Here is a 24,439-nt window from a genome sequence, read left to right as displayed (position 1 = left end):
TGTGTCACTGCAGGGACCAGGCGGCTGCTCTCCACCTGGCAGGGAAATGTAACCTGTGCTAAACCCAACTCGGGTGGCTGAGCCCCACAGGGATCCTGCATGACCCCAGGTAGGGTGGAGGAAATGGACACCAGAAAGCGGGGAAAATGCACACACAAACTTCTCCTCCCCAGGCCCAGACCTGTGGCCTTTCGGTGAGCCGCGTGAGGGAGGCCAGTCCCTGGGGCCCTGCAGGATGGGCTGAGCCCACGGTGTCTGTCGAGTTATCCCTGACCGAGGAGGAAAACCGCTGTTCACCGAGGGGTCCCTTTCTACCCTTGAAAAACTGCCAGCCCCACCCACTCCGGCCTCCACAGTGGGAACCCTGGGGCAATGAGAGTGGGAGAGCGCCCAGGCCCCGGAGTCAGATGGACTGGGTTGGAGCCCCGGTGACCTAAAGCTAGTGAGAACCTCTCTGAGCCTCAGTTTCCCGTCTGTAAAATGTGAGGGCAGCAGAACGCTCCCTCGCGGATAGTGGGGAATACACACAACTGACGCTGAAGGGAGGGCGTGGCGCCCAGCGCCGGGCCAACAGCAGGCGCTGGAGCAGGATACCTGGGAACTGGGGGTGGTGATAGAGGCGACCCGGCCCGAGTCCGGCGATGGGGCGTCGGGCCTGCTCCCTTCCCCGCTCGGGGCGGACGGTCCGGGGACGTCCTCCAAGGCGACCGGGAGGGGGCGACCCGCCGGAAGGGGCGGCCCGCGCCCGGGCCTCAGCCGCAGAGGTCCCGGCAGGTGCCCGGGCCTCCGCTACTCCACGAGGGGCCGTGGTCGGCAGAGACGGACAGCCGGAGCGCCCAGTGGCAAGCCGGTGTCTCCCCGCGCCCGTCCAATCGGTGCCGGCTGCCGGGCCTCCCGACCAATGGAAACACTGGCGGCGGCGGGGCGGGGCGAGGGTCGCCGCGCCGGCAGGCCCTCTTTGCGCACGGGCCGCGAGAGGGGCGGAGGGCTGCCACGGGCTGCACTGGCCTCGGGGAGTGAGTCCTGCACCGGTGCGAGCGGAGGCCCCGGGACAGTCACTTGCGCCCGACCGGGGACGCCGCGCGCCGAGGGACCCGGGGACGCCCGTCTGGGGCGGGGGCCGCGCTGCGGCGCCGCCCACGCCGCGCTCCAGGTAGGCTCGGGCCGGGGACCGGGGTCGGGGCCGGGATCGGGGCTGCGGGATGGGCAGGGGCCCGAATCGAGGTCCGGGCAGGGGTCAAGGTCGGGGGTCCAGACCGGCTCTGCTTCACCCGCACCGAGCCCGCGCCGCGGTGCGCAAGACCCCGGACCGACGGGGGCGGGTCCCTTTGTGCGCAGCCTCGGGTCCTGCCTGACCGGCCGTGCGCTTCGGTCCGCGCGCCCCTCAGACCGCGGCCCAACATGAGCCGTGTCCTCCCCCTGCTCGACCGGGCGCCTGGAGCTGGCGCCGCTCAGCCACGGAAACTTTCCATCGGCCGGAGGGGCCCGGGGCAGGGGAACTTTCCTGGGGCGGCGCGCCGCCGGGAAGCACCGGCACGGCCGGGCCGAGGGATGTCCCGGCGCCGCGCTGCTCCCGCCGCCCAGAGGACGAGGGAGGGAACGCTGCCTGGGGTTCCTGCCCGGAGCCCCAACCTGGGTCCCCCTCCTCGCCACCCCTGCGCCCTGTCCCCTGGCTGAGGCGTGTCCCCTCCACTCGTAGTGGGACTCGGCCCAGGTTTGCCGTGGTGTTACCCTGGGCGGGCAGCCGGAGATCCCCAACCTTCCTATTTTAATCTTAAATAATTAAACATTGGGTTATTACAGTATGTCACCGTTTCTAACGTCTGTATAACGTGTCCCAGTGGAAACGGAACTTGGGGACTCCAGCGGCCTTTCCCTTTAGACCCAGGCGTGTTTAGGAACAAGGAAAAGAAAAGAACTGCCCCAAGGGTTTCATTCTTTAGAATCGATTCATTTTATAACCCCTCACTCACACCCCTTTCCCGAGTCACCGAGCAGGGCACACGGCGAGTCAGGGTTTATGAACCCAGGGGGTTGGATGGTGACCGGCTTAGCACCTGTGGGGCAACCTCCCCCGTGAGGACACACACAGGGCTGCACTGGGAACCTCCACTCCCAGGTCCAGGCTGCCAGAGGTCTGCCCACCCCAAGCAGGTCCCACCTGTCCTGGGCTCAGTGTATCTGGATCTGGGACAGTGCTGGACCCACAGCAGTTCCCGAGCTGGACCTGGGGTCTGGCCACAGCGTGTGGGGCTGTGAATTGGGCACTCGTGCTTCCCCCCAGCCTTGCCTTGTCCCATCCACAGTACTCTGTCTGTTCCCTGCCGCCCCATACCCCCAACTCTGAGGTCCACAGGCACCTAGCACAGGGCTGGGCACAGAGCACTTGCTGTGCTCAGGACTCTGGTCCTGGCCTGGGGAGGAGGTCACATAAGCACAACCCGGCCAGCCGTCACCCCATTCTCCTCATGGGCAGAAGTGCCTGTTGACCAGGTGCCTCCTGTGTGAGCTGGGCCAGCCCTCAGTCCTGCCAGGTTAGAGATGCCCCCCAATCTGGGCTGTGTGCCTCCCCCAGGGTGGCCTCTCAGGGCTCCCTTTGCATCTCCCAGTTTCCATGGGGGCTGCACCTCCATCCCTCTTTGTGCTGCACAAGGATTCAGGTGGGTTCACTCCCCTTCATCCCAGGAGACAGGCCTGGGACCACGAGCAGTGGGATCCTGCACTTCCAAGAGTAGCCAAGAACTGTAGCGTAGAGGGGGGTGGGGACACCAGGCCCAACAGAGCCTCGGCCAGCCCCTAGCATGTGCCCTGGGCTGGCGTCAGCAGAGGGAGGGAGGGGGCAGAGCTGGGGTGCTGTGGGATGCCAGGGAGGCAGCGAGGGGTTCTGGGACCTTCCCCAGCAGTGGCTCGGGTTGGGGAACACATCTGTTCCCTTGCTGCCAGCTTCCATCAAGACTAGGATGAGGCCTCAGCCACTCTGCAGGAGCCCCAGAATCAGAGAGTAACCAAGAGAGACTCAGGGTCAGGAATTCCTTCCTGGGGCTTCCCGAATGGGAGAGCTGCACAGCTCAGCCTATTTCACAGGTCGGAAAGAAGAGCCCAGAGCTGGAGGACATCTACATCACCTACAGGGCCCCCAGCCGGGCTGTGTGTGTGAGGCACAGCGCTTACCACTGCCCCAGTGGACCCTGAGGGGCCAGCGGCCTCTAGCAAGGCAGCAACAAGCTGAGTGCAGCCACCAGAGGGCACCCAGGACTGCCATGGCCAGCAAGACTGGCTCCACCCAGCTTCCCCCAGAGGTGGGACCCTTCCCAAGGCACCCGCCAAGGCATCCGCTGGGAGGCTGGAGTTCTGCTTTCTCCAGGCCCCCTGTTCAGGGTGGGGAGCTGGAGAGGGGCAAGTACCCTGTGCCCTCACCGCCTCAGTACAGCAGAGGGAGGCCGAGGGCTGGGTGACGGGGTTGTTGAGCACAGGCTCCAGCAGGGACCGTGGAGGTAGGGTCCTCCTTCGGGCATGTGCCCTAGGCGCCTCCCTGGCCCCCATAGGCCATCTTGCCACTGCCCAGTGGTCCGGGCAAGGTCTCTGCGTCTGCCACTCAGCGCAGGGCTGTGCCTCTCTCTGCCTCAGTGTCCTCTGTAAAACAAGGGTGCAGCCAAAGTGGTGCCTTTTCAAGATGTGCACAGAGTGACCAGCGGCCTGGAAGGGCACGTCAGGATTTGCTGTGGTGGAGCAGGACTCAAGGCTCGAGTGCAGAGCGAGCTCTCAGTCAGGCCGGCCTGACCCTCACCCGGGCTCCTCACCACCCACTGTGGCCCTGAGCTGCCTGCCCAGCATCCCCCCAGCCTGGGCCCTGTCCCTCCGCCAGACTTGGTGTGTGCACATGGGGGCTGCCTCATGCTGTCAGACATCTGTGGTCTGTGCTGTTCTGACTCTTGGCCAGCCCTTGCAGAGGCCTCCTGCCCCAGTCGGGGACACAGCAGGCCTTTTCAAGGCTGGGGGTGGGTCCCTTGGCCCCGAGGCTCTTGGTGCAGGGTCCTTGGCCAGGACCACCTCTGAGGGATGCTAGAAAGGGCTCCCTGAGACAGGTACCCCCACCCTCTCAGCACAAATCCCATCAATGCTTCTACCTTCGTATCTCAGACCTGTCCGTCTGTCTCTCCATGGCCCCAGGGCTCTTATGAGGTTCTGTTCCCCCCACCCCCCATCTGTACAGTGCTGCTGAGATGAGGCACCCTGGGGACACAGACTCCACCTCAGGTCCCACCACCACCCTGCATCCCCAGACCCTCCCTGCCCCCCTGCTCCCACCCTCCTGCAGGAAGCTCCCTCGGGCCCCCTCCCCACCTGCAGCCCTGCAGATGCCCTCCCGCCCCCCACACTGGCATTGACTCCCGGCCCTCCTCTGCATTTGTGGAGTTATTGGCCTGCTGGAGTCCCATGAGGCGGGAACCACGTTCTTCCTGTGGCTGGATTGGGGGGAGTGTGTCCTAGGGGCAGGAAGACCTGAGTTCAAATCCTGGCCCAGCACTGCCTTGCCTGGACCTGGTTTCCCCATCTGTAAAATGGTGTCCTGGGCTGACCCCAGGCCCCTAGTGAGAGTCACCGAGATGATGGGGCACAGCCAGCACTGGGGAGAGGCTGGCAGTTATCAGGACTGATAAGAAAAGCACGTGGTTCTCCATGGAACAAGGTCTATGTGAACGTTTAAGCCAAAAGCAGACGTGCCCCAGAAGCATCACATTCTAAGCAAAAGCTGATCCCTGAGCCTCAGACCTCAGGGTGGGAGCAGCAGGTCCTGCTGTGGGTGGGGAGGGTGCAGCGGGTGGGTAGACTCCCAACCACGCCTCCCCTCCCAGGTGCTCACTCACACACATGTACACGCATGCACACACACGCCTGGCTTGAGCTCCCCGTTCTTCCTTGCCTCTGGCCCTGGCATCTTGATCTCCCCCCATGATCCCACCCTGACTTGAAGCCCCTCCCCGTGATGAAGGGGCTACTGTGAGGCAGAGAGACCCACCTGCAGGCCCGCAAATGAGCCATGTCCACAAAGGAAGGTTGGACAGAAGCTTGGAACAACCTGGTAAACACTGCAGAGCCAAGGGGAGAGAGCTTCTGCCACTGTGATCTGCCGGAGGTGGCCTCCAGCCTGTCTGTGGTGCCCTGTTTTTCATTTTTACAACACAAACACTTTGGCAACATCCCCAGACCTAGACACAAGGAGAGGGAACGTGTCCCCAGACCACTGGCCGAGACAGGAAGCTGCATGGTCCTTGGTCCAGGACTGGGAGGCTGGCTGCTGGCCTAGGAGGGACATGGATGGGGGCTGGCCTCGGGGAGCTTCAGGAGAGGCAGGCAGCCTGTGCCCCAGGGCAAGTGAGGGGGGCAGACCCCTGGGGGCCATGACCCCCTGAACAGGCCAGTGGGATCCTGGTGTGGGAGTTTATCACAGCAGAGCACACCCAACCTCTGGAGAAGGGAGACATTATCATCGGCTCAAAATGGTCAGGGTTTTGAAAGATAGTTAACAGCATAAGAAACGCCCAGGAGGGACCATGGCAGCCGATGCAAACTGTAGACGTGACAGTCCCAGTGGCGTGGGGGTGAGAACACGCACGGTCATGTGGGAGCGAGTCTGTGTTGGAGCACCACCAGGCGCCCTTGGGTCAGGGATGACAGTGTCCAGCTGGGGCTCTGGCCCCATGCAGAAGGGACTTAACCCCACCGGTTGGCTTCACCAGGTGCCCTCTGGTTCCCTGCAGGATGTGGAGCCAGCCGGATGGGTGTCTGAACATGCTGACCTCCTCCAGGGACGTCCCCTCCTCACACGGGTGGTGGGCCGGTGGGTGTGGTCCATGGAGGGATGGACTGTGGCCTGAGTGGTGTGTGCTTCCGGCCAGCCTCAACCCGGGTGGGCACAGGGCCCTGGGCTGGACAAGGCTGGACGTGGGGCCTCCTGCCACCCCTACTTGAATTCACCGATGGCCTGGGTATGGACCACAAATACCGGCTTGAGGGACGTCTGGCTTGATGGACAAGCGTGCACTGGGGACAGCCCACCAGGACATTAGCTGGACTGGTCCACACCCTCCTTGACTTGGATGCCTGGCACGGCAGTGTCTGGTGTCGCACAGGCCGTCAGATTCGCTCCCGGCTCAGGGTAGTCCCTGCTGTACCAGGGAGGTTTGAGCTGCCAGGCAGGACAGGCAATGGGCCCACATGCTGCGGCTCCTAGAGGAGGGCACTGAGGCCGGGAGGAGGCTTTGTCTGAAAGGGCCAGATGGCCTCTGGCACACACAGCCACCCTGGGCCACTGTTGGAGTGGGGAGGGGCCGTGACTGCTGTGATCATGGCGAGGGCGCTGGTGCTGGCCCAGCTGCGTGGGCTTCTCTGCTCATCACAGCTCCAGGGGCACGAGGCATGGTGCCCAGGAAGTATAGGAGGGACGGAGGCTGAGTGGTCCCTGTGGCCCCCAGGACCCTGTGTGGTGGGAAGTGAGCCCTGCTGGTACCACTCTGTCAGTTTGCTGTGTTGCCTGATTTGCAGAGTGTGGTGGCCACTTGTGCTGCCCCAGTGCGGGAGCCCAGGCCCCAGCCCGGCCCTCTGCCCCTGCCCCGCCCAGCCCCGTCTCCGTGGGAGGCTCAGCCCACCCAGCCTGTGGATTCTCAGTGTCCCTGGGTGTCCAGCGCGGATGGCCTGGCCCAGCCAGCACCTTACTTGGGTGGTGGTGAGAAGGCAGTGGCTACAGACTCAGGAGCCTCCAGACGCCTGAGTGTCCTGTGCTGAGGGCTGTAAGACAGGAGAGGGCAGGGGACCTGCTCCTTCCTCTTGTGTTCCACAGGACCTCGGGTGTGGCAACCTGCCAGCCAGGCAGGTGGGAGGACCAAGATCTGGCCAAGCATCTCAGTGGCCAGACTGCTGGGCCACATGGGGGCTTGTGGATTGGGATGAAGAGGCTCAGCCTGTGTCCAGGGCTTGCTGGGCCAGAGCACCAGGCCTTGGGACGTGGTGTTGCTGGTGGCACAGGTGGCATGGCATCTGGGGCTTAGGGTGGTAGGTGCTTGCCCCCACCCCCCTAAGCTTCTGATGGACCACCGTGCCTCAGATTGGCAGGCCAACCAGACACCAAATGGCAGGTAATGAGGTCTGTGGGAGGCTGCCCACCACCTCGCCTGCTGTGCCTGCCCTTGCTGCTCTTTTCCTGTCCCTGTTTCTCCCTCCTCCCTCGTGCTCCTCGTTTTCTCCCTGTTTCTCTCTGTCCCTCTCTCTCTGTCTCTTCCTGTTACCCCATCTCCTGCGCTTCTCGAGTGTGGTAACGGACTCTTCGTGTCTGCCGCAGGCACTTAGGCACAGCCTCGCGGGCACTGGTTCCACCAGCCTCACCCGGGCTGAGGGAGGCTGGACCTCTTGGGGTCGCAGTTGCGCACAGAGTGGGTCCTGCCTTCATCCGTCTTTCTTCAGCCTTTTAATTTTTGCTTATGATGGCTTTCGTGTTCAAAAATTGTTCAGAGTTTTCACGTTTTGGTGGAATCTGTGGAATTCTTCCTCCTTCAATCCTTCTGTTGTTCCATGCGTTGTCTAGCACGTGGCCAGATAAACACACATCTGTCTTCTCCTGTCGGTGTTTCCAGGTCAGCGTCTACACTTGAGATTTCATCCGTCTAGAATTTACTGTGACATAAATGTGAGGCAAGGGCTGAACTGTGTTGATATGGTTGTATCTGAACAGTTTCTTGACTGATGTTTTCTATCACCAGGAACTATAAATGTGACATATCGCATCCTCAGGTTCGAGGTGCCTGTGGCCCTGTTAGAAGATCGGGTCGGGGCCTCCCCTTGACCAGTCTCTGTTCTGAAAAGTCACGGGCGGCCTCGCGCTTGCCCTGCAGATGCAAGTTGGTCCACACAGTCGGGGCCTCCTCCCCGGGACCCCTGGTGTGCTGGCCCGTGCGCGTGTGCATCCCGCTCTGGTTTCCCCAGGTCTCCAGCCCCCCTGAGCCTCCTTGGTTACTGAGAACAGGTCCCTGCTGTGGGAAGGCCCCTCAGAAGCCCCCACAGTGATCTGGGCCCCTTTGCAGCATCTGGCCTGTGAATGTGTGACTCCCTGTGGCTGGGAGGGCATGGGCTATCCCATGCCCTAGTGGCTTTGTCATGCTGTGGGGGGTGAACGGGCCTCTTCCTCTAGGGTCACGGGCTTGGCACCCCCAGGGCCTCCAGTGGCAGCACCACTGGGCCAGGCACACACATGCCTGTTTGTGTCTCAGTTCGGGTTGGGTCGGCCGGTCCACCTGCCTCGCAAGCATCTTGCCTGCGTTGCCAGAGAGCGAGGTGCTGGCCCTCGCCTGTGGGTGGCTCTCAGCCAGGCATCCAGGGGTCTCTGTGATTGGACTCGTGGGTCATTCCCCGGGTGGGGGCGCTCAACATGAGAGTCAGGAGTGAAGACCACGGCCCCAGGGACGCCCCCAGCCCCTTCCCACTCTGGAGCACATGCTTCTCAGGAATAACATTCTACGAGGCGGAACTTGGGTTCAGACCTGGCTCTGCTCGCCCTCTGGGGCTCGCACAGGTGGCACTTTGCGCTGGCCGCTGTGTTATTGTGCGAGAGCCATGCCAGCTTCTGGCTGTGCCATTCCTTGCTCAGGGTGCCTCCCGGCTGGTGGTGTGACTGCGCTGCGGGGCCCAGGCCACCAGGAGGGACAGTGCCACGCCAGCCGTGCTGGGTGGTCTGTGCAAGCCTGAGGTGGCCACTGGCCTAGTGGCTCTTGGAGCAACCCCTGCCCCTCAGATCACCCCTGGGGCCTCTCCCTGCCACACCAGCCACAGTCAGCTTCTGGCTGTTCCCTGGCTTGCTGTGCTTTGTTCTGCTGCCTGGACTGGACTGTCAGGCCGCTGAGGGGCCTTTCTTCCCCAGGCCCTGGGCGTCCGTCTCCGTCCCTGCGTGACCTTCCACCGGGGCACCCAGAGTTGTCAGTTCCACCCTGAGTTAGGTCTTGTTCTGTGGGGACACCCCCCTGCAGCTCTGATTTGGCTAGGCTGAGGCCCAGTTTCTTTCGCCCACAGGGAAGGCTGCCCATTGTCAGGTGGGGAGAAGGAGACACCCCGCCCCCCTGGCACATCTTGCCAGGTTGTCGTTTGCAATTGATGAGTTTGGTATTTCAAATATGCCTTTAGTTAAACTTTTTCTTTTCAAAATATTTTCACTCTCCGTGAAATCCTAATTAGGCCATTCATTCGTCTGAATGTACTTGCTGCTCTCTGCATTTTGCAAGATAACGAGGCTTCGAGCGGGCTGCCAGCCAGTCCTCCGGGGCCTTTGCTCTGTGCCCTGCAGGGAGAGGCTGGCGCCCTGTGACACCTGCACCCATGAGCCCTGGGCCGCGGTGCCTGCGGGACACCGAGTGTGCAGATGGGAACACTGAGGCCTGGGGTGGCAAATCGTCTCTGACAGCCCGGGAACTTTGCACGATGTTTCCTTAAGGAAGTACAGAGCTGGGTTTACTCTTTCAAGATCCCAGGTTAAGGAAGAAAGGGAAGCACCCTGTTAACAAAGCTGTCAGCTGGTCCTCGCTGTAGAAGAGCTTCTGCAAACAAGAGACGATAGCTGGGCAGCAGGGTCCTGCAGCTGACATCTGTGCATGGATAACGTCCAGCCCCTCTGGGATGTGGGCAGCTTGGTGGCAGCGTGGACCCTCCTCAGTGCCGCCTTGGGTGTGTCCGGTGCGGGCCAGGCCAGGCGGCCTCCTTCCTGCCCTGTGGAGGGACAGCAGCCTGTAGGCTGGGGCACAGAGCCCAGGGAGAGCGAGTCGTAAAGGCTAGGATTGACATGACTGCTGTCTGCTCAGCTTCTTTCTGGGCAGAAAGCTCAGACCCCAACCCGACCCTGACAGCCCTGCTGGAGGCCTCTGTTGGGGGTGGCTCCTGGCCATTTGTGGGGTCCCTCGGGGACCTCCTGTGCCAGGGGAATTTGTTCCCAGGATCCATTTTCCACCACTCCTGTCTTCCCTCTTGACACCTTTGTGTCCTTTTCTGCCCGTTTGGCAGGTCTGCCTTGGGTTTGCATCCTGCAGCCTGGGGACAGCGTCCCGGCTGCTGTTTAGCTTCCGCCATGTTTTTCTTCAAATCCCCACAGGATCCTCATCACCCATGATCGGTCCTTCTCCTTATAGTTTGTTCCCAGCTCATCAGTTCAAGGCCATCTTTAACCTTTTGAGGGCACATCTGCTGTTCCCTGATGTTTGTGCTGGTAAACAGCAGCTCTCCTGGGTCCCCGGGGGGCAGCAGGGTCTGCCCTGGGCCCCGGGGGCTGGGGCAGGTCTGTGCAGCCTCGGCGTTTCTGTCCAGGGTCCTGGCCCGGCCGTGGTCCCCACTCCTGTCACAGAGACACTTTGGTGTGGACTGAGGCTGGGCACCTTCAGGCTGTGGAGCCAGGGCAGGCCCGGCCTCACAGGTCTTGGCGGGGGCAGCCTTGCCAGGTGTTCAGGACAGGAATGCAGTCTGCCCAGAACGCTGACCCCCAGGAGCCTGAGTCCTACCTCCCCCAGCACAAGGACCTGTCAGGAGTGTCAGGTCACCTACCATCCATTTTCTGGGGCAGGTGAGGCCCCACAGGGCAGCCTGGGTGCCTCTGGGGGTGTGTGTGCATGACTTTGTGGGTGGCTGCATGCGTGAGCCTGGGGGTGGATTTAAGGAGGTCCCCAAATTGTCAGCATACCAGTTGCAGTGTTCTGCGTCCTGGCGGGGGCAGGGCACACAGACAAGTCCGATTCCCAGCAGGCTGTCATGGTATGTGGTGTGGGGGGGTGGGGAGCCAGGCAGGGACACTGTGGGGCCCAGAGTCTGCACTGGGTAGGGGTGGGGTGAAGCCCCCTGCCCAGTTCCACTGGGTCATCATTTGCATATAAAAGGCAGGACTTTGCTGTCTGATGGAGGCTGGTGGTGTCTGGACCTGTGTGCCATGGGCACTCCCGGGCTTCAGGAGCACTGAGTTGGCTCCCAGGCAGGTGAGGGGTTCTGGAGCAGAGAGACTGGCATCCAGCTCAGCTTCTGGGAGAGAATGGGAGTTCCCAGGGGCCCTGGGAGGAGCCAGTGCTGGAGGCCACACAGGACCCTGGGCAAGGGCAGACCAGAGGGGACCTGGCTCTTTGATGCTGTGGCTCAGGAGCAACGATGGAACCTCCCTCCACAGGGCATGCTCTGGTCTCTTCCCTGCACTCCCCTTTGATCCATCCAGGGCCAGGTGGCCACAGCTGCCCTGCCTCTACCCTTGGCAGCTGGAGGGTCTTCCTGACACCTGTCACCCCCTGGGCTGTGGGTACTGTGCCTGCAGGGCCTGGAGTCTCCCTGCTGGACCCCGGTGTTGCTCCCGATGAGGGAACAAGGGACCAGTTTCTCACTCTCACACTTCCCAGGGAACCTCCTTCTGGAAGCTGAGCCCCAGGCCCCATCTTCCTGGATGGCGAAGGCCCAGGCTGGGCTCTGTGGGGAGGTGGACCTGGTATTGCTGACGATAGTCTGTGCAGGCCCGTCCCAGTGCCCAGAAGTGTCAGCAGCTTGCAGGAATGCTGGCGGGGAGGCAGGCGGGCGGGGTGTGGGGGCGTGAGACGGGGCCTCCGTGGGGTGCAGGGGTATCTCATCTGCTGACCGCGAGGGGCACTGCCATGTCAGGGTTGGCCCCTTGGCAGCCCCCCACCCCCGGGCCCTGCGTGGATCTGCCCACAAAGAGGCAGATCTCTCCTGGGGCCTGCTGTGCCTCGTGCTGCCACCCGGGGGCTGTGACCCCCAGCCTGGGGGCTTAGTTAGCAAAGCCGCAGTGGGTCACATTGAGGTCACTTGGGGAGGGCTGCCCGGCAGGGCGCCCAGCATGTGAGGGCACTGCAACGTGCCTGGTCAGCAGTGGCCAGGGTGGCATGGGCCCGCAGACTGGGACGGGGAGGGGCTCCATGGCTGCGGTGAGCCTCCCTGACTGCGGGGCCGGGGCACAGATAGGGCAACACTCTGCGGTGGGGGCAGGGAGCTCTGCGTTCGGTCCCTGTCACTGTGCCCTGGACCCACATTGCCCTCAGGGTCCCATCTCCCAACCCCTGGAGTGAGCCCAGCCACAGCGAGGTTCCTTCTTGCCCAAACCTATCCTGAGGTCCTGGCTGCAGCAAGGCTACCCCAGGCCACCCAGCTGGCTGGCTGTTTTCCCCCAGGGCAGGCAGGCGAAGATGGGGGGCCCTGCAGCAGGGCAAGGCAGGCCCGGATACATGGGCAGCCCCTCAGCAGGCCTGATGCCAGGCCGCGCCATCTGACCCGCTTGCCTCCTGAGGGCTCCCTGTGCCTGCTTCCCACCCAGTCCTGAGTCTGGTTTCCCGTCTGGCAGGGAGTTTCCCCACTGCCAGTGCCTCTTCCACTTATCCAGGGAGAGCATGTTTCTTGTCAAATGGCGGAAAGGCCGTGGGAAGTCCTCAGACCCCCACAGAGAGCCTCTCCTGGGGCCCTGGGGCTCATCCCAGAGACCCTTCCGTGGGCAGCTGGGCAGGTGGTGCTGGGGTGGGTGTCTCAGCCCCTAACCACCAGGCTCTCCTGCTTCATCTTTCTTGGCTCTGCAACCTTGGTGGGGGCTGGGCTGACGAGCCACGTCTTGCCCCCCAGAGACTTACTGGCCACAGGCTCCCAGGGGCTGAACCCCCACTGCCCCTCAAAGGGGCTTTGTGCCACCACAAAGAGGCTCTGTCCCTCAGAGAAGCTTGGGTGTTACCATGGTGACAGAGGGGGCCTGGGAAGAAGGGGTCCAGCGTCTTGAGGGAGAAAGCGTGTTCCAGGCAGACGGCACTGGTGCACACAGGCCACCGGCCCTCAGCCTGACCGGACAGCTGCCCCACCTGTGCCTTCGGTGGGGGGGTGGTCCTCGGGGTCTCATGGACCCCTTGGCCCCTGGGTAGGAGCTGGGCTCCCAGGCCCCGGTGCCAGTTGGATCCGTTGGGTGTTGTCCCAGCCTGGCTGTGAGCCTCAGGCTCCGCCTCAGGAACGCCTTGGCTCCTGTGCCCACCCCAGAGCACGGTGGGGTGGGGCTCTGAGCCTGGGCCCTCAGAACTGCCCCCTCGCTGCTCTGCTCTCCCTGAGATGGAATGGGGGGTTGGGGGAGCCACCTCCCAAAGGGACCCTAGGGGGAGGTATGGAGGCAACAGGCCAGCCCACCCCACACAGTGGGGCACCTTGGGGTTCCCCAGCCTTATGCCCGGGCTCCCCTATTGTGGCCAGGCTGGAGTGGGTAGGCTGCTGGTGTAGGCAGAGGGACCACCAGCCCCAGCCCTCCCTGCCCTGCCCTTGGGGTGCCCCTGGCCTGGCTGCTGCTGTAGAGACTGTGGAGGAGGTGGGTCCTCGCTGCCCAGACCCCACACTTGGAGCCTGTCAGGCATTGCCCTCTGGCTGCAGCTGCAGCTGGAATCTGGGTCAGGTGCAGGAGGGGCAGCCTAGGGCTGGGGGACTGCTGTCCATTGCCATCCCACAGGTCCACCCAGAGAGACAGGGAACCCGGAGACTTGGAGCAAGTGTCTGTGACCTGCCCTGGCAGGAATCTCAGCCTGAGACCCTTTGGGGGCCTCTGGTGGGGGCTCCCTGTGGCTCAACCCCCCCACTGAGGAGGGGCAGCAGCTGGATGCTCACCTACACCTGGCCCACCCTCCTGCCAGGGCGAGGCCTCCTCTGCCATGTCCAGCCTGTAGTTACCTGGCCGTTTCCCAGCCCTGGCCCTGGGCCCGGCCCCAGGCCCTTAGCTCCCAAGACCTCGGGCTCCGTGGGCTCCCAGAAGTGTCCCTGCCTTGACCTGGCTCCGAGCCTCCTGCATCAGCCTCCCCATAGCCCCTGGTCCTCCTGGACCACCAGTCCAGCGGCTCCTGCCCTGGGGCTGACCAGTGCTGCCAGGGACCTGGCTCTCCCTTAGCCCAGGGCGCCCCATCAGTGCAGGGCAAGAGCCCCTTGGGAAGAACCGCCCAGACCGTTCCCCCTGCACAGAGTAGTTGTACTCTGTGTGGTCAGTGGGTGCCGCTGGGTGTCCACAGGGACGGTTTGGGGGCAGGAGGAGGTCACTGAGGGGCCATCTCTGTCCACCTCCCACCTCCATGGTGTCGGGTCCAGGTGGCGATAGGGTCACCTCTTCTGCTAGGGAAACCCAGTTTCCAGGCTGAATTCTGTTACAGTTCTCCCAGCTCCCTGAAAACCTAGCTGCTTCCCTCAGGTGGCGGGCGGCAACGCCCAAGCCCCTGGGGAGAGTTCCCTGGCCTCGCGCTCACTTGCCTGGCCTGCTGGGGTGGGGGAGGGGCACCTGCTTTCCCATTTCTTACTTGCCTCTCGCGAAGGCAGTAGCTCTTAGAACATGGGTACGTGCAGAACTTCGGACCTGCTGCAACCTGTGGGCCAGGAGCCCTCCACCCAGAGCACCGCTGCAGCCAACACGCCCTCTTTCCAGTGCGTGTGTATATGTGTGTGTGTGTGCGCGCGCGCGCGTGACCATTTCCACACTCATCCTTCGCACCTCATCTCTGGGCCACATGCCTTTTTGATGACCTTTTCCCACCTCAAGTTGGGGTTCGGTTTTTCCTACTGACTTATATAATCACCGTATAGATGAAGGATATCACTTTTCTACTGGATGTTGTGAAGACGATCCCAGTACATTGACAGTATTTTCGTTTTCTTTGTCGTTTTCTCCTACTTCCCACATCATGGAAAATTGCAAACACAACAGTGGAGAGTAGTGTGACGTGTCCCCACGTGCCCACGCATCTTCCGCAGCAGTGGAGCCGTGTCTACATGTACAGTCCCACTTGTTGTCTGTCTGAAACGCTCACTACACTTGAAAAGCAAGCCACAACCACAGCACGTGGCACTCTTTCTGGATGTTTAGAAATGTTTCATTCTCACAAAGGCAAGCTGGTCCTTTTTCCTTGGCAGTTCCTTCCACTGCTTTAAGGTCAAGAACGGACTCTTCCCATCCAAGCCCCCCCCCACCCTGCGACTCCCGCATTACACCAACTACGGGTGACCCTGTGGTCCTGGCCGTGGCACAGTGCCCGTCCTCGTGGGCTTGGCCAGAAGCTGTCCCCGTGGCTGTGGGCACCATCCAACCACAGCAGGGGCGGTAGGGTAAAGATGGGCACTTGCAAGGCCTGAACAGTGCTGGGAGCATGGGGGGGACACCGTGCATTCCCAGGTGGGTGGCCTTCAGCACCCCTGCTGCCTACTTTCCTCCCCATCAAGTGGGTGGGGCCAGGAGTGTGAAAGGAGGCTCCACCCGTAGCCAGTCCCCTCCCTCCCCTTGTGAAGGTTGGGGCAGTGGGCAGTGTACCAACAAATGGCCGGCGAGGGGTCAGCACTGGAGCCCAGGCCTCCTGCCAGCCTGACCCGTAGGAAATTCCTCTAATTCCTCAACTCAGATTGGACTCTGTCCCCATAATTTCTGGAGCAGGGTTTGGCTGGACTCCTTCTGAGGAGGAGCGGCTGATTTAGCAGGAAGACGCTGAGTGTGGGCATGGTTTCGGGGGAGGGTGGGCATCTCCTCAGTTCCTCCGTGTGCCTGCACCCTCATGGGGGAGTGGGCGCTGGTCACAGTGGTGCCCCAGCGGGTTTGGGGGCCCCTTCCCAGGAGTGTTTCTCAGCCTCACCCTTGCTCACCCATTCATCCACCCAACTACCCGTCCACTCATTCCTCCTGCCCGCCTCCCATTCTCCCCCCACCCTGCTGCCTCCATACCCACCCACCCTCCCATGCAGCCCCCTCCTGGCAGCCTCCATACGTCCTCTCACTGTTCATCCGTATCCCTTTCCACCCGGTCTCCTGCCCTTCTATCCCTCCATCCACCCAACATCCACCCACCTGGGGCCACTCCTGGGGTGCCTAGGCCTGGACACGTGCCCCAGGACAGGCTGCCTGTGTCTGCATGGCACATGTGTCCCTGTCCTCTTCCTAAATCCACCCCATGGGTGACGGGCAAGCGTGGTGAGGAGCGGCCTCCACCGAGGACTCAGGAAGCTGGTGGCTTGGTCTGGGCAGGGGCGGGAGGGGCCTGCCCAGCAGGCAGTGTGGGGCCCTCGCAGGGGAACAGAGGCTGGGAAGGCATTGGCCAGAGAGGAGAGTGAGGGTCATTGAGGTCCCGCACATGGCACTTCCCTGGCGGCCCCCAGGCCTCCCGGGACAGCAGAGGAAGCAAGTCTGGAGCCGACCTCTACCCAGGATCAGCTGGGTAAAGCATCTTTGAAGTCTCATGGTCCATCTTAAAAATTCATGCATATTTTGCCTTCCATGTTAGCACGTGGGTCTGCAGCCATCCCACCACCGCCATGCTGACCACCACCTCTCCCAGCAGGAATTCAGTTCGTTGCTGTTTCATTTGTGTGACAGGTGCTGGGGAAGTGGAGCCCAGCCCTGGACCCACGCTGGTCTCTTCCCTCGATGGGCCTTGATTTCCCCAGCTGTTGCGGGTGCTGAGGGAGTCTCTGTGCTGTCCTTTCACCTTGAAGTGCACCCGCACCCCTGGCCCAGCTGGCACTGGTATGGCCAAGCCCTGCGCTGACCCTTCCTTTCCAGGGCTCTGTCCTTGCAGCCGGTTCCCCGGGGGCCCATGAGCAGCAGAGCTGACCCTTCAGGGGTACTGCCAGCCATGCCCAGGCCCCATGTTGGTATGGCCTTGGCGGGCTGGCCTGGGTCAGGCTTTGTGCTGCACATGGAGCCCCCGCGTGGCCTGCGCCCCACCCGCTGCCGTGCCAAGAGCCTGGGTCTGAGCACACATACTTCTGCTGCTCTTTGCCCACAAAAAGCAAACATGCTGGTCAGCCAGGGAGCAACTGGTAAGGAAAAGCGCTGGCTCTGGTTCGTCTTTGCAGCTGCCAAGCTCCCACTGCCCCCACCCGCTCCCCGGGGGCCCACAGGGGCAGCGCTGGGCTGGGGCCCGGGCAGGCCTGACTCTCTCCAGACGCTGGGCCTCAGGCGCCCAGGCCCCTGCCCTCAGCCTCCTTCGGGGTCAGGCGTCAGGCACATGGGCCACTTCTGGACACGGAATCTCAGCCAGGCTGTATGCATGGGGTAGACACTGCCCTTGCTCCCAGCGTGGCTGGGAATGGAGGTGGGACCACTGGTCTGCAGGCCCGCGTCATCCCCGCACCTGCCTAGGTGGCCAGGCACCCAGTGGCTGCGGAGCAACTTCTCACTCCCTGCCAACTAGTGTGCCAGCTCTGCCGTGCGAGCTGTGTGGCTACAGACAGGTCCCCCACCCTCTCTGGGCCCCAGCGCCCACCTCAGTGAGATGGGCCTGTGCTGGTGCCATGAGGGTGGGGTGAACTGGCATGTGCTTTGGACAGCAGAGGGCCTGGGAGGTCTGAGAGCTGGTCACACCAGCTCTTTCTTTCCTTCCCTTCCCTCCCCTTCCCTTCCCTCCCCAGCAGGCTCTGGGACACCCATGGTCCGAGGTTCTGCTGGGCCTGGCAGGAAGCAGGGAGCCCGGGTCAGAGCCCCACACACCACAGGGAGGGAGCCGGCTGCTTCCGGCCAGCCTTGGATTAATGGCTTTTAATTTAGAATTTAATCAATGTGGCTTCTCTCCAGAGAGCTGGATGCTGTGGTCTGGGAGTGAGTCATGTGATCTGTGAGTGGGGTGGGCAGGGGGCCCACGACGGCCTCTCTATTCCCCCGCCCTGGCCCCACCCTGACTTGCTCTGCTTTGCCTGCAGTCAGCCAGCATCCTGGTCATGGAGGACTGCAACGTGCACTCGGCTGCCAGCATCCTGGCCTCAGTGAAGGAGCAGGAGGCCCGCTTCGAGCGGCTGACACGGGCATTGGAGCAGGAACGGCGCCATGTTGCCCTGCAGCTGGAGCGTGCCCAGCAGCCTGGCATGGGCAGCAGTGGCGTGGGCAGTGGGCAGCCCTTGTCGATGGCCTGGCAACAGCTTGTCCTGCAGGTAACAGCCCAGGGACTCAGGAAGGGTGAAAATGGCCAAGTGGGGAAAAAATCAAGGGGCCTAGGTGGACCACAAGCCAGCATGCAGTGGCTTATTGCACGACCTGGGGCCTCTGGGGAGGGAAAGAAAGTGGGATTCCAACCCCCTTGGGTATGCAGGGCATCATGTGACAAATGGGCAGAACACAGCCCAACCCTCAGAACAGCACTTTCCACTTGTGTGAGCCCTCAGGGCCCAGACAGCTGGGCAGGGTCTGTTCTGGGCGGCTCAGCAGTCAGCCTGGTGACACTGAGGGTTTTGCTTCCATGGAGTCTCTCTGCCTTCGTTGCCTGCATCAGTCAGTGGGTCAGCCCTGGGGGAGGCTTGAGCAGGGCTGAGGCTCTGCCTGCAGCCCAGCAGGTGACTGGCCATTGCCCCTGCTCAGCCCCAGGAGGTGTAGAGCCCAGTCTGCTCTTGGCCAGGCCCTGAGAACTCTGAAGTTGGGATGTACAGTGAGGTCAGGAGGCCTCGTGGGGTCCTCCCGACACGAGCTGTGCCCCAGTACCGAACCTTCAGATGGGGCAATAGCGCCTGGCTCCTGGGGTGCTGGTGGGGGAGGAGGGAGTTTGCTGTGATTGTTGCAGTTCCTGTGATTGACTGAGATGCAGGGCAGGGCACGGGCAGAGCTCCAGGGAGCCGGACGGGCTGCTGGCTGTGGGGCCCCGGCACATATGTGCTGGCGGCTTGGGGCGGCCTGGACCTCTGTGGCTGGAGAGAAAAGGAGGGGGTTACGGGTCTTGGTGGAGACTGGCCCAGTGCGCTAGCTTCATCTAGCCTGGGCGTTTGGGGCTCAGAAGCAGTGGTCTGTGTCAAGCTGGGGGACCTGGCCAGTAACTGCCCCCAAGCCTTGATGTCCTCATCTACCAGTGGGTGATCCATACGCACGGCCCAGCATGGTCCACAGTCAGAGCTGAAGGCGCATCTTCAGTGGGCCCATACACACTGGGTAGCTGTCTTTCCAAGCCAGCTGGTGCTGACGTGGCCGCACAGCCAGTTCATGGGAGGCTGGAACTGAGGCCAGGTGGGGCTACGTATGAGGGCCACCCCTGTGGCCCCCTGGACCCCAGGCACTCCAAAGGGTGAGGCCTGCACCCCCAAATTTGGGGAGCAGAACAGCCCGCTGAGCCACACAGGGACAGTGGCAGCCCATGACCCCAAGGCCACTCTTTAGGCTCCAGGCCCTCTTTCCAGCCCTCCCAGGCCGGAAAGGGCTCTGGCTTCCAGCCCAGAGGGTGCTGCTGAGGGTCAACGCCCCTGTGGGAAGACATTCCCATAGCCTGGAGCTGCCCTGGCCTCCTGAGGGCTGCAGCCTGAAGATCAGGCCACCACCCTCCTCGCCCACTACCCCTCCCCACCCAAGGCCCTCCAAGACCTGCCCTTGGTTTTCTCTCTTGGGAGGAGATGGTTTCTCAGGCTGAGATCAGAGAGAGTGTGTTCCCAGGGCTGTGGCTGGACTAGCGGGGCTGATGGGGAGGCAGCCACATCCAGCGGGCCAGGCCTGGCAGCCTCCATGCCAAACCTGCTTCCCAGACCCATCTCAGCAGGAGGTGCCTAGTGACCCACCTGTGAGCCACGGCTGCCTGGACCTGGTCCTCGGTGTCAGAGCCTGGATCTGTGCAGCTTGGAGGCTGGTGGCAAGGCAGGTAGCTGGGGCTGGGGAGTCGAGAGTCTCGGGGTGCTGCTCCACAGTGCTGGCTGCCTGCCCTTCATCCTCTAGCAGAAAGGGTCGCCTCCTCCAGACACCTGGAGCAGGCTGGCTGGAGCAGGACTGACCCTCAAGCAATGTGTGTGTGTGTGTGGAGGCGGGGGACACCTTTAGGGACCTGGCCAACTTTGGGCTGGGCCAAGAGGGGGATGAGGCTAGGGCAGTAACAGATGGTGAAATTTGGGAGAAGGCAGAAATGACTCACATGTAAGCATCCAGGCCAAGTTCTCTCAGGGCAGCGGTACAGTCTTCTGCTCCTGCCCCAGGTAGCTCCACGGACGGAAGTTACAGGGGGTCCAGTGGTAAGGACAACTCAAGGGAAACTGAGACTCAGAGGAACATGCAGTGGACACCCAGAGTGCTTGAGCATGCTGGTTGCATGGCCTATGTGCATGGAGTGTCCTAGAAGAGGAGTGGGGTCTGGGGAGAAGCAGGTGGGAAGCAGAAAGCCAAGGCTAAGGCCCCCTCTCTTGCCCAGCCTGCTGAACCTTTGTGGGCCGGCCCAGCTCTGTTCAATCCAGAGCATAAGTCTCTTGTTCTTGGTGTGAGAGCCATTGGCTTGCGTTTGCGGGGTATGACCCGAGAGGGCCCCAGCCCAGACCCTTCCCTGTGTCTACGCTTCCCTTTGGCCAAGCCAGACCCCCAGGGTGGCTGCACCTCCATGCCAGGCTGCTGGGGGTGGGGAGTGCACCATAGTAGGAGAAGCCCTGATTAACCGTCCCCTCTAGCTACCACTTCCCAATAGGTCAAAGACATGGAAGGGAGAGGATCTGAGGCCAGCTGGGCCCCACAAGCTTTCGCCCAGGGTCACCCAAGAGTTGTGCTCCCTCCCCTCCCTTTGATCTGCTCTGACACCTCTCAGAGGATGGGGGACCCCTGGGCCTCTGTGACTTGATGGGGAGAACGCAAGAGAAAGTGGGTCAGTGCAGGCCCGGGTTGAGCTCTGTGGGGACGCTTACTGGGGAGGTGCTGGAGGGTTGGCAAGAGCCTGGAGCCAGATCTAGGAAACCTGAGCGACATCGCCGTCAATACTCTTATAGGCCACCATTTCACAGCTAGGGGAAACTGAGTCGCAGCCGGGATGGGCAGCTTGTGCCAGGAGGGTGGTCTTGCAGGATGCCTTAGCCACACTGGCCCCTGCATTGCCAGAACTGTTTCCTCAACTGCAGGGGTTGGGCTGTGGGCTCTTTTACTGGGGGTAAACCGAGGCCTGGGAAGGAGGACTCGGCGGGAAAATGCTACCTCCGCGGTACGGGGGTGGGGAAGCCCTGACTGACCTGATCGCAGGGGCAGAGGGCGACCCCGGCCCAAGGCTGCAGGCAAGACCCGCTCCGCGCCGGTCGGGGCGGGGCTTTGCCCCGCCCAATTGGCCTCCCGCCGCCCCGCCCCTCCCGGGTGAGACCCCAGCTGATTGGCTGCTATCCACCCCGCCCCAGCTTGGCCCCTCCCGATTGGCTGCTCGCCTCACCGTCCCGCCCCTCCCGATTGGCCGCTGGTCGCGCCTAGCCAGGTCGGCCCCGCGGGGAGCGAGTCCGCCTAACCGGAGCTGAGCGGCCGAGGCACCGCAGCTGAACCCAGTCCAGCCGCCGCCACCGCCGGCTCGCGTCCCCCGCGCCCGGCCCGATGCCGGCCGAACTCAGACAGGTTGGAGGGAACTTGGTCCCGGGCGGGGGCACTGTCCCAGGGGCCGGTGGCGGAGGGCGGGGCGCCGGCCCTCCGGGAGGACCCGCTTTTGTTCGTGGAGCCGCCGGCCGGAGGTGGCTATTGTCTGCGCCCCCGGGCCGGGGCCGGGCGGGGCGGCGAAGTGAGCGCACCACCGGGGGTGCGGGGAGCGGGTGGAGGGGTGGGAGCGGGCGCACCCGGGCCAGCGCCCGGGACAGGTGCCTGGGACGGGGTGGTGGGCAGGGCCTTCCCGAGCAGACCCTCTGCGCAGGTGGGAGGCCGAATCTGGAGAGGGCGGCGCGACTAGGCCTCCCCCAAATTCACAGGGCCCCGGCTCTGGGGGCCGCGCAGGAGCTTCGGAGCTTTAATGCAAGCCGGGTCTGCCGCGGCAGCGCACGTGGGGAGAGGGCTGGGGGACTGCCCTGCCCACGTGCGGAGGCGGAGGGGGGCTTCCTCCCAGCACCAGCATGGGGGAAGGCTCGCGGGCAGCCTGCACTCTTGCTCAGAGGGGCGGGGTCCCCTAACAGGCGGGGAAACTGAGGCAGAGTGGAGGAGCAAGAGGTAGGTCTCCTACACACCTGCTCACCTGGACAGCTAGGTGCCTGCCTGCCCCAGAGATGGAGAGGCCAGTTCAGGGGAGCTGGGGGAATGTGGGGCCACTGTGTGCCTGATGGGTGTGGGCTGGGCTTGGGAAAGCTAGGGTGGGTGATGGCCTACCTTGCCGTCGCCCACAAGCTTGCTCCCCCAGTCTGCTGGGCACCTACTGCCCCTTGGCCTCTTGGCCATTCATCCTGGGCCTGCGCCCTTGCAGGTGGACTGCTGCTGTGGAGCGGGGAGCTCCCGGTCAGCCAGGGCTGGGTTCGCCACTGTGGGCACCAAGGGAGAGGACGTCTGTAATGGCCAAGGACTTGCTCCCTGGTGGGAGATGCTTGCCTGGCTTAGCCTGGACTTCATCCAGGATGGCCGCTCTGGATGGGGGGCTGGTATTCCTCCACCCCTCGGTTCATTCATCCAGCAGCAGCCGTCTCGTGCTCTCTGAGAGCCTCGACAGGGGGTTGTGGGAGCCAGGGGTGGGATCCCACCTTAATCTATCCCTTGCGTGTGCTGGTGGGGCTGTGGACAGGGTGGGACAACCACCCCACATCTTGTTCTTCGTGATCCAGACCATGGGTGCTCATCTCTCAAGGGCAAACATTGCAGGTGGATCCGTGCCTCTGGGACCCCAGTCCAGCTCCCCACCAGTGGTGACTTGGCTTGTTTCCTCTGTCCCCTCCTTCCGCCATTCCCACATGCGCCCCCAGAGGCTGCTGTGGGCTTTTGCCCAGGGGTGGCCCCTCTGTGTCTTGTCCCATGTCTCAGTTTTCTGAGCCTCACACACCTTAGATCTGGTCACAAAGTCAGGACTGGCACTATCCCACCTGTCCTGTGGCCTGGACACCCCGGGTCCTTCTTGTTTTCATACAAGAAAGCTGAGCCCAGGTGTGTGACAGGGCCAGAGCCCTCCAGCTCTGGGCCTCTGGAGACCCTCTTGAGAGCAGTGGTTGGGTCCACCTTTCTGGGATACTGGTCACTCCCGCCCCTGCTTGGAGTCCTGGGCTCGGCCCCTCCCACAAGTTCACAGGAGCTCATGGGAAACTCCAGAAGTGTACAGCAGCCCCTTGCTGGTCCGGACCCAGGGCCCCTGGACCAAGTGGACCATGGATGGGAGGACCATGGGACAGATTTGGGCCCTGGGGAGAGCTGATGGGAGGCTGGACAGTCATCCCAGCGAGAGAGGCAAGGATGGTGCCAGGGCAGAGGGAGGGTAAGGCAGTTGACAGGACTTGGCGGAATTTGGGGTATGGGGGAGGCTGCAGGTGTTGTTCATGTCTAGGGTATGAGGGAAATCTGGGACTGCAGGGCTGGGGGTTCCTGAGGTGGGCCAGCCTGGGTAGGTGGCCATGGGACATGGGGCCCTAGAGCAGGGCCTTGAGGCCAGACGAGGATCCAGGCAGCCTGGTCAGCAACCTCTGTTGAGAGCTGACTGTGTCCTGGTCAGTCAGTCTGTGACCCCATGTTCTCACCCCAAAGACATTTCAGAGGCCCAAGGCAGGGGTCGACCTTGGGCTCCTTCTACCCTAGGCCTTGGATCCCCCACCTGCCGGCTCTGAGACTCCCATGGTAGATGCTGCATAGGTGGTTGAGGAAGTCTGGACACACAGGTAGAAGGCAGGAGGGGATGTCGGTGCTGGGTGCTGTCGGGAGAGCCTGTGAACTGACGTGCCTGGGCCGGGGAGCTGGGATGGGTGTTCGTGCACATGTGTGTCCAGGTCCCTTTCTGCATGTGTGTGCCCAGGCGTGTGTAACGGGGGCCGGGCCTCCCTGTGATCGCCGGCTGACTCACGCTCCCGCCTCCCTGCCCACCGGGGTGAAGTCATCACCATTTTTAGCTCCCTGAGGTCATTTGCCAGTCAGGGCTCTTGGGGCCCTGGGATCCCGCTGCCGGGCTGCCCGGGCTGGGTGTTGGTAGCTGATGCTGCAGGGTTGCCAGGCCTTGTTGGGCCCCTGGCTCTCCTGGACCCCCATCCCCTCTTCCCCCCAATTCTGCATTGTGTCTGCAGGCTGGAGTGAGAAGCAGCAGCCAGGCCCCCCTGGCACTGAGGTCCAAGATGTGCACCCCCTGTGCCACCCTCTAGCAGCCCAAGCCTGGCCAGGGGGTAGTGGCTCTTCTCGGAGAGGGTTAAATGTATGCAAATGTATGCATACCTACTATGGGGTTCGTACTCCTGGCAGTGTCCTGGACAACCTGGTCTCCTCCTGTCAGTCCTGCTCCCTGCACTCCCTGTTCCCTGTGCTTTGTAGCCATGGGGCCTTGCTGCTCCCCCGCTTCCCCGGCTGAGCAGAGAGCTCACTGCCAGCCACACTTTTGCTCCCACAGTTGCCAAGTGCAGATGGGGCGGCCGAGGCCCCAGCAGGGGCATGCTGTCCCTGAACCTATGCTCCAGAACCGCCCCAGCTCCCCAGTGCCCTCAGAGAAGAGCCAGGCCACCCTGCCCAGCCGCATACCAGCGTGTCCCCACCCCAGGCCTCAGTTTACTTCTCTTTCCCAAGGAACAGCAT

At 62.8% G+C, this 24,439-nt stretch overlaps 1 protein-coding gene across 4 annotated transcripts in view; it reads left to right on the top strand.

Moving 5' to 3' along the window:
* Window positions 1-973: 973 nt before the first annotated feature.
* ARVCF (ARVCF delta catenin family member) overlaps window positions 974-24,439 on the top strand; it is a 36,146-nt gene continuing 12,680 nt past the window's right edge. For 3 of the 4 annotated variants that reach the window (XM_060028566.1, XM_060028565.1, XM_060028567.1), the window contains exons 1-2: window positions 974-1,153; window positions 17,707-17,934. In XM_060028566.1, coding sequence (XP_059884549.1) covers window positions 17,725-17,934 — 210 coding nt within the window. In that variant the 5' untranslated portion in view covers window positions 974-1,153; window positions 17,707-17,724. Of the gene's footprint in view, window positions 1,154-17,706; window positions 17,935-21,203; window positions 21,323-24,439 lie in introns of those variants that run through there. The other variant, XM_060028568.1, reaches the window with a different exon arrangement.

This window comes from Delphinus delphis, chromosome 13, assembly GCF_949987515.2.
Source record: "Delphinus delphis chromosome 13, mDelDel1.2, whole genome shotgun sequence".
Lineage (NCBI taxonomy): Eukaryota > Metazoa > Chordata > Mammalia > Artiodactyla > Delphinidae > Delphinus > Delphinus delphis.
The sequence above is the reverse complement of the archived record's forward strand: the minus strand, read 5'-3'. Positions and strand labels throughout refer to the sequence as shown.